The sequence below is a fragment of the Caretta caretta genome, chromosome 2, assembly GCF_965140235.1.
Source record: "Caretta caretta isolate rCarCar2 chromosome 2, rCarCar1.hap1, whole genome shotgun sequence".
NCBI lineage: Eukaryota > Metazoa > Chordata > Testudines > Cheloniidae > Caretta > Caretta caretta.
The window spans coordinates 256,485,467-256,500,635 of record NC_134207.1 but is presented as its reverse complement, the minus strand read 5'-3'; the positions used below and the strand labels follow the sequence as shown (position 1 = coordinate 256,500,635).

The 15,169-nt window shown below is 46.1% G+C and overlaps 1 protein-coding gene across 3 annotated transcripts in view; it reads right to left on the bottom strand.

Annotated features, from left to right (window-relative positions):
• Positions 1-15,169, bottom strand: part of ACVR2B (activin A receptor type 2B) — a 168,423-nt gene that overhangs the window by 19,480 nt on the left and 133,774 nt on the right. For all 3 annotated transcript variants that reach the window (XR_007354877.2, XM_048837523.2, XM_048837524.2), the window contains exons 8-9: positions 9,779-9,893; positions 7,241-7,379 (exon numbers count right to left, since the gene is read on the bottom strand). Coding sequence is in view for 2 of the 3 variants with exons in the window: in XM_048837523.2 (XP_048693480.1) it covers positions 7,241-7,379; positions 9,779-9,893 (254 nt within the window). In the remaining variant the exon portion in view is untranslated. The remainder of the gene's footprint in view (positions 1-7,240; positions 7,380-9,778; positions 9,894-15,169) is intronic.

Below are 15,169 nucleotides of genomic sequence, written 5' to 3'. Positions count from 1 at the left end.
GTTGTCAATTCAAGAATTTGATACGGATGTCTGCTATGAACCCCAAATCTTGCACAACACTTCAAATTATGCCTTTTTCCTAGTGGAAAATTAGTGCGGCATTTGTAAAAAAACTAAGAAAGTTAACACCAAATCCCAGTTGATTATGTTTGATGTATGACTCCAAATACACACAATGTCCTGGCAGCAGATATTAATATGCCAGTCACTTAATTTTAGTCACTGACTTGCTAGGTCAAACACCGATGAAATATTTCTCATTTGTTCTTTCATGACTTAGTCTGATCAGAGACTTCTGGCAATAAAGCAATAACACAGCCATTTGTTTTTGGTTACTACACTGCAGTGGTGGTCCTGAGAACCGACACTTTCCTGAAGAAGCCAGCCCTGATTAAGTGACAGACAGCCTACATGGCATCATCAATTTAGGTAGCTCTAGCACAGTTATGCTACTGACAGTATTGTCCATGTAACAATGCACAGCTTGGGAATGTTCGGACAGTTCTTGCAATTCTTTGGCATTTCTATGGACCTCAACATAAATGACCCAAAATGGAAAGCAGGAATGTAGTAAGGCTAAACATAGCTAGGATCAACCCATAATGTAGGGCCTCAAAATTTTTAATGTATTCAGGCATATGACAAACTCAATTTTTGAGCCACTTTAGGGAATAGGATCTGGAGAAACTTGCTCTGGGTCAATTCTGCTTTGAAAAGTGATCCACTGTAACAGGACAGCAACTTCCAGAAATCTGATTCAGGGTTAGAGAGCTAACTACACTGTAGAAGAGTACAGAAGCTTTCGTTTTGACCCTTCTTTGTACAGTTAACTCTTAATCCACACTGGGAGCTGGACCATGCCAAGCACAAATGCATTCTGAAATAAACTGGTTAGTCTCTAAGGTGCCACAAGTACTCCTTTTCTTTTTGAGAATACAGACTAACACGGCTGTTACTCTGAATTCTGAAACAATGTCATTCTGTGAGAAAAGGGCTTGAAAACTGCAAAGATGATAGTTTTCCAACAGGAGTAGAGGCACATTTTCTTCTCCAGGGAGAATTTTTGTTTTAATTGTGCTATAGACTATCTCCAGTTAGCACATATAGAATGATTTCTGAACACTTCAGCTATCACGAGTATTGATGTGAACTGCTCTGAACCATAACAGCATGTGAAAACTTTTCTAAGCAGCAATGTGGACTCCCAATTGTGGCAATAAGTTTGGTTTATTGAAACATCATTTGGCATTTCATAATGCTTGGATGCACTCTTAACAAATAGCACGCTGACTGAATTGAGGATTTTTTTTTTTTAGGGTTCTCATGCATTACTGCATGGTCTCTTTGGACCAAGTTGTGACCTCTTTCAAACTTGACAGTATTTCACATGGGTTCCTTCAAACTGAAGGCCAAAAAAAGAAAAAGAAAAAAAGAGCTGGATAATTTTATCTGATCATGAACTGTAAACCATCAAGAGTACAATATTTAAATATGTGGCTATTACTCTGAAAAGTGACTAAAAAAAGTCCATTTAGTTTTTCCCCGTTGATGTGGTGCCAAATCAGTAAAACAAATCTAAATATTTAGCCCCCAAATAAGCCATCTCTATTGATAGGACGATGCTAATGACCTTCCCATGCACATCCCCCACCCCGTCAAAGTATCAGGACTGTTCCAACATGCCTCTAGGGAAAGCCTGAATGAACATTTGCAACATGCTGTGCACATCAATAAACTCTGGCTCCACTGAGGCAGAAACAGAATAAAAGGGGCCTTAGCTGGAGCTACCTGCTGGTAGCCACCTGATATACAAAGCTTGAACTGTTGGCACAAGCATCTGGCTGATCTCAAAATGAGAGAAGGAAAAGGAGGAGAGAGGTGGTCTCAAAGAACCACGGAACCAAACCATAGGTCAAAACAAACACTTGAAACTGAACTGGACTCTAGCGCAGTCTATGGAGCACAGGAATAAACAGCAGCACTGGTGAACCCACTATACTTCCAGGCAGCTTAGGGTATGAGCTTTTCTCGACCTGCTGCTCACAAACCGGGAAGAATTAGTGGGGGAAGCAAAAGTGGATGGGAATCTGGGAGGCAGTGACCATGGGTTGGTTGAGTTCAGGATCCTGACACAGGGAAGAAAGGTAAGCAGCAGGATACGGACCCTGGACTTCAGGAAAGCAGACTTCAACTCCCTCAGGGAACGGATGGGTAGGATCCCCTGGGGGACTAACATGAAGGGGAAAGGAGTCCAGGAGAGCTGGCTGTATTTCAAGGAATCCCTGTTGAGGTTACAGGGACAAACCATCCCGATGTGTCGAAAGAATAGTAAATATGGCAGGCGACCAGCTTGGCTTAACGGTGAAATCCTAGCGGATCTTAAACATAAAAAAGAAGCTTACAAGAAGTAGAAGGTTGGACATATGACCAGGGAAGAGTATAAAAATATTGCTCGGGCATGTAGGAATGAAATCAGGAGGGCCAAATCGCACCTGGAGCTGCAGCTAGCAAGAGATGTCAAGAGTAACAAGAAGGGTTTCTTCAGGTATGTTGGCAACAAGAAGAAAGCCAAGGAAATTGTGGGCCCCTTACTGAATGAGGGAGGCAACCTAGTGACAGAGGATGTGGAAAAAGCTAATGTACTCAATGCTTTTTTTGCCTCTGTCTTCACTAACAAGGTCAGCTCCCAGACTGCTGCGCTGGGCATCACAACATGGGGAATAGATGGCCAGCCCTCTGTGGAGAAAGAGGTGGTTAGGGACTATTTAGAAAAGCTGGACGGGCACAAGTCCCTGGGGCTGGACGCATTGCATCTGAGAGTGCTAAAGGAATTGGCGGCTGTGATTGCAGAGCCATTGGCCATTATCTTTGAAAACTCGTGGCGAACGGGGGAAGTCCCAGATGACTGGAAAAAGGCTAATGTAGTGCCAATCTTTAAAAAAGGGAAGAAGGAGGATCCTGGGAACTACAGGCCAGTCAGCCTCACCTCAGTCCCTGGAAAAATCATGGAGCAGGTCCTCAAAGAATCAATCCTGAAGCACTTACATGAGAGGAAAGCGATCAGGAACAGTCAGCATGGATTCACCAAGGGAAGGTCATGCCTGACTAATCTAATCACCTTCTATGATGAGATTACTGGTTCTGTGGATGAAGGGAAAGCAGTGGATGTATTATTTCTTGACTTTAGCAAAGCTTTTGACACTGTCTCCCACAGTATTCTTGTCAGCAAGTTAAAGAAGTATGGGCTGGATGAATGCACTATAAGGTGTGTTGAAAGTTGGCTAGATTGTCGGGCTCAAAGGGTAGTGATCAATGGCTCCATGTCTAGTTGGCAGCCGGAGTCAAGTGGAGTGCCCCAGGAGTCGGTCCTGGGGCCGGTTTTGTTCAGTATCTTCATAAATGATCTGGAGCATGGTGTGGATTGCACTCTCAGCAAATTTTCGGATGATACTAAACTAGGAGGAGTGGTAGATATGCTGGAGGGCAGGAATAGGATACAGAGGGACCTAGACAAATTGAAGGATTGGGCCAAAAGAAATCTGATGAGGTTCAATAAGGATAAGTGCAGGGTCCTGCACTTAGGACGGAAGAACCCAATGCACCGCTACAGACTAGGGACCGAATGGCTAGGCAGCAGTTCTGCGGAAAAGGACCTAGGGGTGACAGTGGACGAGAAGCTGGATATGAGTCAACAGTGTGCCCTTGTTGCCAAGAAGGTCAATGTCATTTTGGGATGTATAAGTAGGGGCATAGCAAGCAGATCGAGGGACGTGATCGTTCCCCTCTATTCAACATTGGTGAGGCCTCATCTGGAGTACTGTGTCCAGTTTTGGGCCCCACACTTCAAGAAGGATGTGGAAAAATTGGAGAGAGTCCAGCGAAAGGCAACAAAAATGATTAGGGGTCTGGAACACATGACTTATGAGGAGAGGCTGAGGGAACTGGGATTGTTTAGTCTGCAGAAGAGAAGAATGAGGGGGGATTTGATAGCTGCTTTCAACTACCTGAGAGGTGGTTCCAGAGAGGATGGTTCTAGACTATTCTCAGTGGTAGAAGAGGACAGGACAAGGAGTAATGGTCTCAAGTTGCAGTGGGGGAGGTTTAGGTTGGATATTAGGAAAAACTTTTTCACTAGGAGGGTGGTGAAACACTGGAATGCGTTACCTAGGGAGGTGGTAGAATCTCCTTCCTTAGAAGTTTTTAAGGTCAGGCTTGACAAAGCCCTGGCTGGGATGATTTAATTGGGGATTGGTCCTGCTTTGAGCAGGGGGTTGGACTAGATGACCTCCTGAGGTCCCTTCCAACCCTGATATTCTATGATTCTATGTATACATTGCAATTAAATACCTGCACCTGGCCTGTGTCAGCTAAGTTGGGGCTAGGGCTGTGGGGGCTGTAAAATTGCAGTATAGACATTCAGGCTTGGATTGAAGCCTGGGCTCTCAGATCCTGCCGCCTCATGAAGTCCCAGAGCTTGAGCTCCAGCCCGAGCCCAAACGTCTACAGCGCAATTTTACAGCCCCACAGCCAGAGCCCCTCTAGCTCAAATCAGCTGACACATGCCAGCTGCGGGTGTTTAACTGCAGCGTAGACATACCCAGAATGAAGGGAAGGTATTTTTGAAGTTTCCAAGGACTTTTCAGGGTCAGCCACACAGTAGAGGTCATTGCAGTAAGCCTGGAGGCATTATGGGTTCATTCTTTATTAGCCCCCAATTATTTCCAAATCAGATATGCTCATTTTACAAGTAACAACATGTTCCTCACAGACACACTAACTCCCAACTCAACCTGCACTCATGAGTTGAGCAGGGTTCTTTCTGGTGCATGCACCTCCAACAGTAGAAGGTTCCGCAGGCCAAACGTGCCCTTAGTTACACGTATGCACATTCAATGTCTCGCAACTGACATGTAGTCTGAGGTTACTGCTGAAGTGTGAGTCACAGTGCCCTTCAGTTCCGTTTCCCAGCGCCGTATGGGCTCTGCATGACCAACAAGACTAAACGTTCGGCACTGAAGCCAGCAGACATGGCTCGGAATAAATGCATGGAGCAGATCTGTTGAGTCAGAAGGTGCCTGTAGCAGAGAGACGGGACCTCCCTTGGAAATGGACAGCGACGGAGGGCCAGGCGTCCTCTGGTGGACAGGAACAGGAAGTACAAAGGGCAGGCCCTGTAGCTCAGGTCAGGGGAAGCCACTGAGGGAGGCAGATGCTTCTACCCTGCTGCTGGAGCCTGAACCTGCTGAGCACTTCTGTGACCCCAAGGACTCACCTTAACTGCTTGAGCTACCAGACATGCCCGATGTTGAGGGGCTGCTGGGATTACCATTTGCAGCGTACCTAGGGGAGACAAAGGACAACCCAGAGACCCAGGTACACCCCGAGGGAAGGGTAGGAAGTGGCCCTCGGACAGCCAGCTATGGTCTGGCTGGGTGGCTGCCGGAGTCCGGTTCCGTGGGTTGCAGCTGGATCCCCGCTGACCCAGTGGCAGACCACTCTGCCTCTGTTAGGGCCCTGGGCTGGGACGCTGTGGAGCCGGGTGGGCCCACCTCCCCCTACGCCCTGCCACCCCACCATAGGCCAGAAGGCCTGTGGAAGTGAGTCTGCCTGAGCCCCCTAGACTGCGTTGGGTGCTTGCTCCTGCCTGAGGGCTGGAGCCCTAGACTGCTGGTACCCGGCTCTGCTTGAGAGCTGGGGTCCCCGGATTATTCCCCGCTCTGTCCTGCTTGAGGCCTGGAGCCCTAGACTGTGCTTGGTACCCTGCCCTGACTGAGGGCCTGGGTTACCAGACTATACCTGGCTCTACTTTGCCTGAGGGTTGGGCTGTAGACTGTGGGTGTCCTGCCCTGTCTCAGGGCGTGGGCCCCTGGACCACTCATTGCTTAACCCCGCTGAAGGGATTGAGGCCCCAGACCGCTAACTTCCCCCTTGTCTAAAACTGTTTTTTCAGGGGCGTGACAGCCAAGAGGCATGGCCTTCCTCGGAGATTGACAGCGAGGGGGGGCCACACACGTCTACATGTTTACTGTGCCATTTACACATGCACAGACAGTAGAGCTGCACTTTGGGTTCAATCCAATGCCGACTGAAGTCAAAGGAAGTCTTTCCATCAACTTTAATGGGAACTGCATCAGGGGCCTTTTGAAGCTGTAATTAATAAAGGGAGATGGGGGAAATCCAAACGGCTGTTCTGAACCATAGGAGACCTGCGTCATATTTCCAGCTCTGTCACAGACCTGCTGCGTGGCCTTGGGCAAGCCGCTTTATCTCCGGGTCACTGTTTCCCCTTCTTCCCCTTGTATATCATGTTTAGACAGACAGTAAGCTCTCTGGGGAAGAGACTAGTCTCTTACCATGTGCATGTACAGGGGTCCCAATTTGATTTGCGTCTCTAGATGTTACTGTAATGCAAATAAACAATAATATTTGAAACCCTAAGGAATCAGCACGTTGAAGACTGGATGTCTGTTCCATAACCCGATTCCATACAAAAACCGAGGGGTTTGAACAGGTAGCGTGGAGTTGACAGAATGAAATGACTGTTTCTGCCTCCCCTCAGTCCTAACATCAGCAGGCAATCTTCTGTACATGGCAAGCCTGTCACCGATGAGTAGATGGCGCTATTTCCACATGACACTTCCTGCTGACAGACTAGAGGCTGCCCCATTTTTCAAGCATGGTTTTGAGGCAGGAACATAGAGAAAGTCAGGTGATGCGGGGAAAGCAAACTCTCGTGGCTAAGGCTTTAATGGCTTAACTCAAGTGCTCAGGCTTTTGTTCTTACAGTGTCGACTGCATTCTCCCCTATATTACACATTGGAGAAAGGAAGAAAGAGCTGATGTATTAGCCTTTCACTTCAGTTCAAAACTTGCTTAGGTAACAAGTGAAAACGAACAGGTCAGACAACAAACAAGACCCCCCTTCATTGGAGACACAGTACACAGGGTGCATCTAATACTTTAAAATAGGCCCACTGTCAATTGTGGCACTATTCTCTCTCATCTCATTCGCCAAATTTTTTATTAGGTTCCCAGTCATTATGCAATAAAATCTGCACACTGTTAAAAGTACTTTGAACCTTAACTCTATGAAGTCCACTGTTCAGAGGGAATGACAGTTTATTGGAAAATCCAGATTAACATCTTAATGAGAAGAATATGCCATTCATTTTATGAAGACACCACCATTCTATGAACAACATACCCCTGCTGAAGCTGAGCTGGGGATTTTTACACTTACCATCAGCTGCTGTGCACCTGGAGATTAACTCCCACAATACTAGTCCCATTGCATACATGTCTATTCTCAGGAAGGCATCTCGCTGGAAGTTGATTGCCCCCTCTAACACCTCAGGAGCCATGTACCTCCTTGTTCCCACCTACACACCAAAAGAAAAAATGCAACTTAAGTTACAAGAGATAGTTGGGTGTGTAGGAACTACAGCTGTTCAATCAACCTCAAAGCTACTTCTCTGCTAAACTGGCTGTGTGCTGACTCAAAACAATATGGGTCCACTCTTTTTAGCATCACTCTTCATTAAAACCATTTCAAGCTCCATGAAACAGTTGTAAAAAGGCTCCAAGTGTGTAGATATGTATATATTGATCATTCAATGGACACAAAGGGTTTGAATTAAATGCAATGAGGTAAGATGACTATATCTGAAATTCTGTCATCCATCCACACCACTGCCTCTAGCTATTGCAGCACACGCTGTAAGTAAAAACAAGTTAATCTTTGGAGACACTCCAAACACCTTAAGTTCAAGTCAGACTCAGTTATTGGATGGATCTCAGTTGATGGCTTAATGCTCCCTTTATAAATTTAAAAGGGAATGTTGAGCTGGTGAAAGGTTTGGTGAACAGAGGTTTGACAGCCCTGGATAGAAGTCTCATTTATCCAGAGGACAGGTGTAACGTGGACACTGGAAGCTTCACCACACTGTTCTGCCAATCTGCCTCAACCATGTTCTGGAGACCACCTCTAACCTTGAGAGAGTAGCTCAATCTCTTTTACACACCACTGTTAAAAATGTTGTTACTTTTAGTACAAAGATACCTTTATAGAGGTGCTACAAACACATGTGGTGAATACCAAGCCATGATGATGAGTGAGGAAAGAAGTGGACTGGAGTGGAAGGGGGAAATCACCTGTCCAACGCAGAAGTTAATTTTCTTTTTAATAATTTTTCCCCATCCTAAACTTCCCATCTTGCAAGGGCCTGACTGTGGGACAAAGTCTAAGCACAAGAAGATGTAGACACTGTTAAAGGGCTAGAGAGAGATGACCAAAATGGTCAGAGATGTGGCTGCATTTACAGAGATGTTAGGAATAACTAAGGCTACGTTTGTGTCATGGAGGTCACAGAAGTCAGGGAACATTCTCTCCTTCAACCCCAGGGCTGATGGACTGGAGCGGGGGGGGGCCTTGGGAGGGTTCCAGCAACAGGCAACAGCCTCCTCATGGGGCCCCCTGCAAGTTTCCAGTGACAGGCTACAACCTCCTGAGGGGGCCCTCCTCAGGGTTCCAGCAACAGGCAATAGCCTCACACAGGGGAGGAGGGTGCCTTGGGCAAGCACCTGGGAGTGTCCTGTTTTCTCTTCGGGAAATATGGTCACCCTGCAGCTCCCAGCCGCCATGGGTGGAGGGGACCCACCAGAAGCTTCCAGCTGCTGTGGGCAGACGGGGTAACCCCACAGTTCCCAGTCACCACAGTGGCGGGAGAAACCATGGAGCCACAGCAGCAAAAGTCACAGGTCATGGCTTCCGTGAATTTTGTTTATTGCCTGTCACCTGTCCATGACTTTTACTAAAAATAACGTGACAAAATCGTAGCCTTAGGAATAACTCATTGCTAATTCATAGTGGGACAGAGGAAAAGTAGTAGACAGGATTTGAATGGTATATTCAAAAATATACAGGCATGTAAAGGAAAATTATTGGCTCCTCCTTTAAGCCCACTGTAGAACGCAAGAAGAGGGTGTCGCTATGAAATTTAAAGGTAGCAAATTCAGAACCATCAAAAAAGTAGGGTGGTTTTGTCTGTTTTTAAACACTGTGTAGTCAGCTTGGGAGATTTATTGCTGCTAAAGGTCTCTAGGCAGCTACAATGACTGGATTTTTAAAAAACAACAATTTTATGACTCAATATTTAATGCTAAAACCAGTGATCAAATCTCATGCTGCAAGGTATAAACTGAATGCCTCCAGGGGTCAGGATGGCCTCCACCTCCATGCTATGCAGCCTTGCACAACTGACTACATGCACTATTGGAGAGGGTAATGGGTCGCCTTCCTCTGCAGTAGCAGATAAAGGCTATTGGTGGAGCCAAGTTACCTTAAAATGGCAGGAAGAAAGTGCCTAGCAGTGCAGGAAATTTAAAGATCAAGTGCCATTCTTTATGGAAAGTGTTTCTGCTCACTTCGTTCCCTGATTCAGTATCTGGGATATAAGTAATTTGCAAAAGTAGAAGAACAGTTGGTGGGTGTAATATAAAATATATAAAAGAAGTAAATCTGGGTCATCTCATACCCTGCTCTTTGAGCAAAAAACTAAAGCTAATTTAAAATCAGCTATTGAAGCTAATTTAAAATCAGCAATTAAAAAGGCATTTTGTATCTCTTGCCCCTGCAAATTATCCAAGCTGAGCAAAACAATGCCCTTCTGCAATTTCCTGTCCCCCGGTAACTGTCCCCATATCCTGCATCTGCAGAAACACTGCTCACTCCCAGCAGATGTGGTAAGCCCCACATTTATTTCTAAAAGCTAATTGTTACCTGTCCATGGGTGTCCCCTGGAGGTTTTCCAGGCTCGAATCGTACAGCCAGTCCAAAGTCAGCTAGAACTGCTGTCAAGTCATTCTTCAACAACACATTTTTACTCTTGAAGTCCCTGCAGACAGCCAGGAAACAAGTTTGAGAAGGATTTAGTATGGCACAAATCCCATCACTTTTAAATAAACATGTCAAAACTTGACTGGTTTAATTGCCAAGCTCGGGATGAGCTCCGTGACCCAGTGAGAATCCAAGCATGCTGAAGATGCACCTGTCTTACATCTCTGTGATCACACCTGAATCTATGAAAGCAATAAACAAACTAGAGCCCTCACTGTTCCTGACCATATTTAACAGATTTCCTTCCCTTCCACCATATATTTCTGCATATGTGTTTTTACAAAATACTCCAGTTCAAAGAATCTAAGGTAGAATCAGACTGACACACTGCTTTAAGAGTGGCATTAGGGCATTGCCTACAAACACCCATGCTGGGCCCGATGCTCATAAATGCTACACAGAGCGGCATGGAGGCAGATTACAGCCTTTGCACTGAAGTGAGGCCACTGCTCACATTTCATTGATGATATGGCAGTTGTGGCCCACTGTTTGACTGTCAGCCTCTCCTCCCCCAACCTGAGGGAAAGGATTATAGTGATGGTGCCACAGAAAAGGCACGGTTCCTGTGGTACGCAATCAGGGTGTAGGAGGTATGGCCGTTACACTGGTTCCAATAAGATAACAGAAGAGCAGAGAAATAACAGCAGAAGCAAAAGGAAGCGTGGGAGGAGGGTAATTTCAGAAAAGAATCAAAGCAGGGTAAGGAAAACAAGGAGAAAGCAGGAGTATAGGGAAAATTAATGTCAAAATAAAAACAGGGATATACGCATACACCCCACTCCCCAAACATGCCACACATACACAGAGGTATAAAAAACATGAGACATGAAGGCAGCTCCCACGTTTAAAGTTTCTACCATTCATGCACTATACAAAAGTCAGCATTTCATACTAATGGGCAAATCCCTCCTCCGCCTGGCATTCTCAGCAGTGTTCCCTCAAAGAGGCATTTGAGGGGTGGGGGAGAGCATCCAAATGTGATAAGAGGTTATATTACAAATTGGTTTTGCCAGGACTACCTACAGACTGTTCCCTTGTACATACTATATATACATTTTGTATACACTGGGCTTTAAAAATAAGCATGGAAAACTGGTCTCTTACTCCATTCAAAGTCAGCAGTTTCTGTAAAGTCTGACTGCAATTTTAAATTAGAAGAGAGCTTAATCAAGTTAGTTTGTTATTATAAACAACGCACCATCACCGACAAACATACTAGACCCTTTTAACAGTTACTGTATTCATTATGCCCATTAATGTATGAAGCAAATGTTACATTTATATATTATAATCCTTTGTCATCTTAAAGTAGTAGCCCTTTACAAAACAAAGCCTCCTTGGAAACAAGCTGATGTAAGCTGCATTCAGCTCACTCTTTCTACAGGCTTCAATAATTGTGTGTGACGGAGATCTACTACATTTAATTTTTTAACTCCAGGACCAGCACTATCCTAGAGATATTGACTGTTCTAGGTGTTGGACCACTAGTCATTGACAGAGTCCAAATTCCCTTGGTAGTGGTTTATTATGGGTTGAGTGGCGTTTTATCCACAAACCCTTCAAAGTCATGTCCTTACCTTAGTGTTCTAGTCAGAACGTGAGTAAAAGACCTAATGAGAAAAACCTCACTCCCTGGCCTTTCCACATTTTCATCAGAAAAGAGATGTTTGTGAATATAATTAAGTTACAGACCTTAGACAACAGATGGCAATGCCTTGTATGCACCGCATTATAATTTTCCTATATTCTTTCAGTTCACTCCGTGACTTTGCTGAATGCAGGACACTGCTGGCCTGCACAACATAATTAATGAGGTCAGATACAATTGTTTTAAACTAAAAAATGATCTGTCAAAATACTTTGGGAAGAGAGGAATCGCTGGACCAGACAGAGGGGTCTACTGCGTTTCTGAGTGTCATAAGACCACATCCACAGGCAGGCTGAGCTGCTCAACCCCCAAGTCTCAGCCTTCTGAGAAAGGAAATAACTCTTCCTTACCACAGCCACACACAAAGCTGCATGTTCTAGTTCAAGAGTTTCTGGCGAGGTGATTAAGGTGGGGGAAGGGACTTAGCCCACTGTACAGTAAAGAAGTTATTGGAGACATTTCTGCAGTGTAGGGTTTGTTATCATACCATATTCACAACTAAATTTAAAGAGTGCTCAATTTCTTAAGAAAAGCTGTGCTCTCATGGAGTCGTAGTTCAATGAGGTAGAACCATTTGGCAGAGGAGTTAACTTATGACAAACTCACTAAACCACAATAATACGTTGCTCCACCATCTTAAAAAAGTAAAAATGAATGATTAGATGCATACATACAAAACACACACACTTACTTTTTAGGGCATATTGTGCATCTATCACATTCTCCAGGCACATATACAAAGAGGTAAAAACACTTTAAAAACGTACATCCAAACTGACCAAGTGGCCAAAAATGTCAAGGAATGACTCCCCTGTCTACAAAAAGAAAAATAATCCTCCTCAGAAAGAACTGCAGGCTTTCAGCTGTCAAAGAGTAAGACAAGATGATCTATACTGATGCGCTTAAATAAAAACAGTCCGATTTTCTGAACAACTGAACATCTGGCGACTGCCACTCAGATCTAAGAAATAGGATTTTAAGGCACAGCCAATCACTGGCTTGGCAACATGACCCAAAGGTCAGCAAGTTATTCAGTCCGACCAGGGAAGTTGGGGGAGGATTAAGCTCTAGAGTCAGGAACCTCCACTGAAAATCCCTTCCTACTAGCCTCCTCCCATTTAGATGTGGGGGCAGTCCATGTGAGTGTCCTAGCTGGTAGGTAACAGAATGCAGCAAGAGAAGAATACTTCTTCCGTAGTAAGAAGAAAAGGAGTACTTGTGGCACCTTAGAGACTAACCAATTCACACCCATATATATCCCAGAACCCACTGGCAACAAAGAATAAAGATTAATACAAGTTTATTTTATTATCTGCTCCTATCAAATAAACTGCGAGTTTTAAATAAGTCAGCACCTACCATTGTGAGCTGAGAGCTCACACGTCCAGGGTAAAATGGCATTTGGCTCACAAATGCCTATAAACTTAGGTTTCCCGCATCCCAAGCGCCAGCTCCTGCGGCTAATGGGAGCTGCGAAGCTGGCGCTTGGGGCCAGGGCAGTGTGCGGAGCCCCCTGGCTGTCCCTACGCATAGGAGCTGGAGAAGGGACATGTTGTTGCTTCCAGGAGCTGCTTGAGGTAAGCCCCACCCCTGAGCCCATCCCCTGCTCCCCCTGCTGTCCCAACTTGCTCCCCTTCCAACATGTCTGGAACCCCCCCCATGCCGCTTCCTTCAGGCCCCCTTCCCTCTAGCGGTTGTTCCCCCCGCCATGGACCCTGCCCGCTGGGTCTGTCACCCCGTTCCTGGTGGGTTCCAGCCCGCTGCACGACCCTCCTCTCCCCACTCGCTGGCTCTCACATGTCACTGGCCTGTTAGGCAGACCCTCCAGCCTCCTGCGTGGCTCTTCACCTGCTGGCTGATGGCCACAGAGCCTCACCCGACTGGGGCTGCTATTGCTGTCTCCCTCCCTCAGCACACATGCAGGCAGGGACTTGAGCTGGGGGGCTTCCTGATTTAACTAGGCAGCTGGGCCATGGTACTGATCTGGGATGCTGGCTACTCCCCATTGGCCATGGTCTAGAACTCCCTGATTGGCCAGAGGCCTGGTCAGTCCAAGGATCCCATCTCCTCCTCACACCCTACCGCCCCCTCCTAGTATGGGGAGAAGGCACCAAAAAAACAAACCAACAAAGAAACCCACAAAGTTTTAGTAAAAACAACAAGGAGTCCATTGGCACCTTAAAGACTAACAGATTTATTTGGGCATATGCTTTCGTGGGTAAAAAACCACTTCTTCAGATGCATGGAGTGAAAATTACAGATGCAGGCATTATATACTGACACATGAAGAGAAGGGAGTTACCTCAAGTTTTAGTAAGGGGCCAACAGTGCCCTTACACATGAGGGAGGGGGACATATGTTTAACAGTGCAGAGTCCAGCAGTCCCAGAAGACAGTTAGCCCAGAGGCAAAAACCAAAAGGCATTTGGTACCCAGAGAAAGTGGGGGCTCCAGTTCATCTGATACCAAAAGGTCCTTAGAGTACTGGAATTCCTGCACTACCAAGAAGGGATTCGGTGCCAACAGGGTAGCTCAGGCAACAGCTGCTGAAGCAGATAATACTGACAATCGCACCGCAATGGAAGATGGGCATTGTGGTTTGTTCAGTGCCGACGGTGCTGAACACACCAGTACCAGTGGCTGGACAGACTTCATCAGTACTAACAGTTGGGTTAAGGGGCACAATGGTAAGCTGGTTTCATGTACTGGTATGTACTACGTACGCTGGCCCAGATGCATCAATACCAACAGCTGGGCCAAACTTGCCCTGTGCTTGCTCTCTGTGCTGGTAGAAGGTACCAGGGCCCTATCGGAGCCATGTCTCTTTTCCTTGGAGCTCCAGGGAGTCACAGCCCTGCCAGTACTAGTGGAGGAGTCCTTGGCTTCAACAGTACCTGTGGGGGCTGTAGGCTTGGATGAGCACCAGATCTTTAGAGCTGGCTCCTTGGAGTGAGAATCTGCATTCCTCTTTTTGGGAGTCTTCCCAGAGGCCTCAAAAGTCTTCCCCTCCTTTTTGGGGAAGTCTGCCCTGAGGCAGAAGTGGCACTGGCTCTGTCCAGGGACAGATATGCTGGGGTGGAGTGCGGTGAGAGAGGTGGTGTCTCCTGACCTGGTTCTGTATGCAGAGAATGTTCTATCATGAACAGTCCCAGCTTGAGCTCCTTGTTCTTCCCTGCCCTAGAGTTGAGAGCCAAGCAGAAGTTACACTTCTGAGGTACATGGGACACCCCCAAGCAATGGACACACTTAAGAGTGGCCATCGCTTACAGAAATAGACTCTCAGCAGGAGAGGCAGCATTTCAAGCATGGCAGGTGAAGAATGCCCAGCTAGGAAAACAAGTCTCCCTGGGAGGAAAAGGAGAGTAGAACAAAACAATCTTCTCACTACATGTACAAACTAACTCACTAACTACACTAACAACTATTAGACTAAGTATCTAAACACTAAGGAATAAAAGAGAAAGGCCGAGGCATGCTCAAGGCAGAGGTTCTCAATCTCTCCCCTCCCCCCCACATGCTATAAAAATTCCACGTCCCAGCTGTGCCACAACGGTTTTTCTGCATATAAAAGCCATCACCGGTGTGAAGGGGAGGCAAGAAGGGCCACAGGGGGCCCCGTGAAGCTAA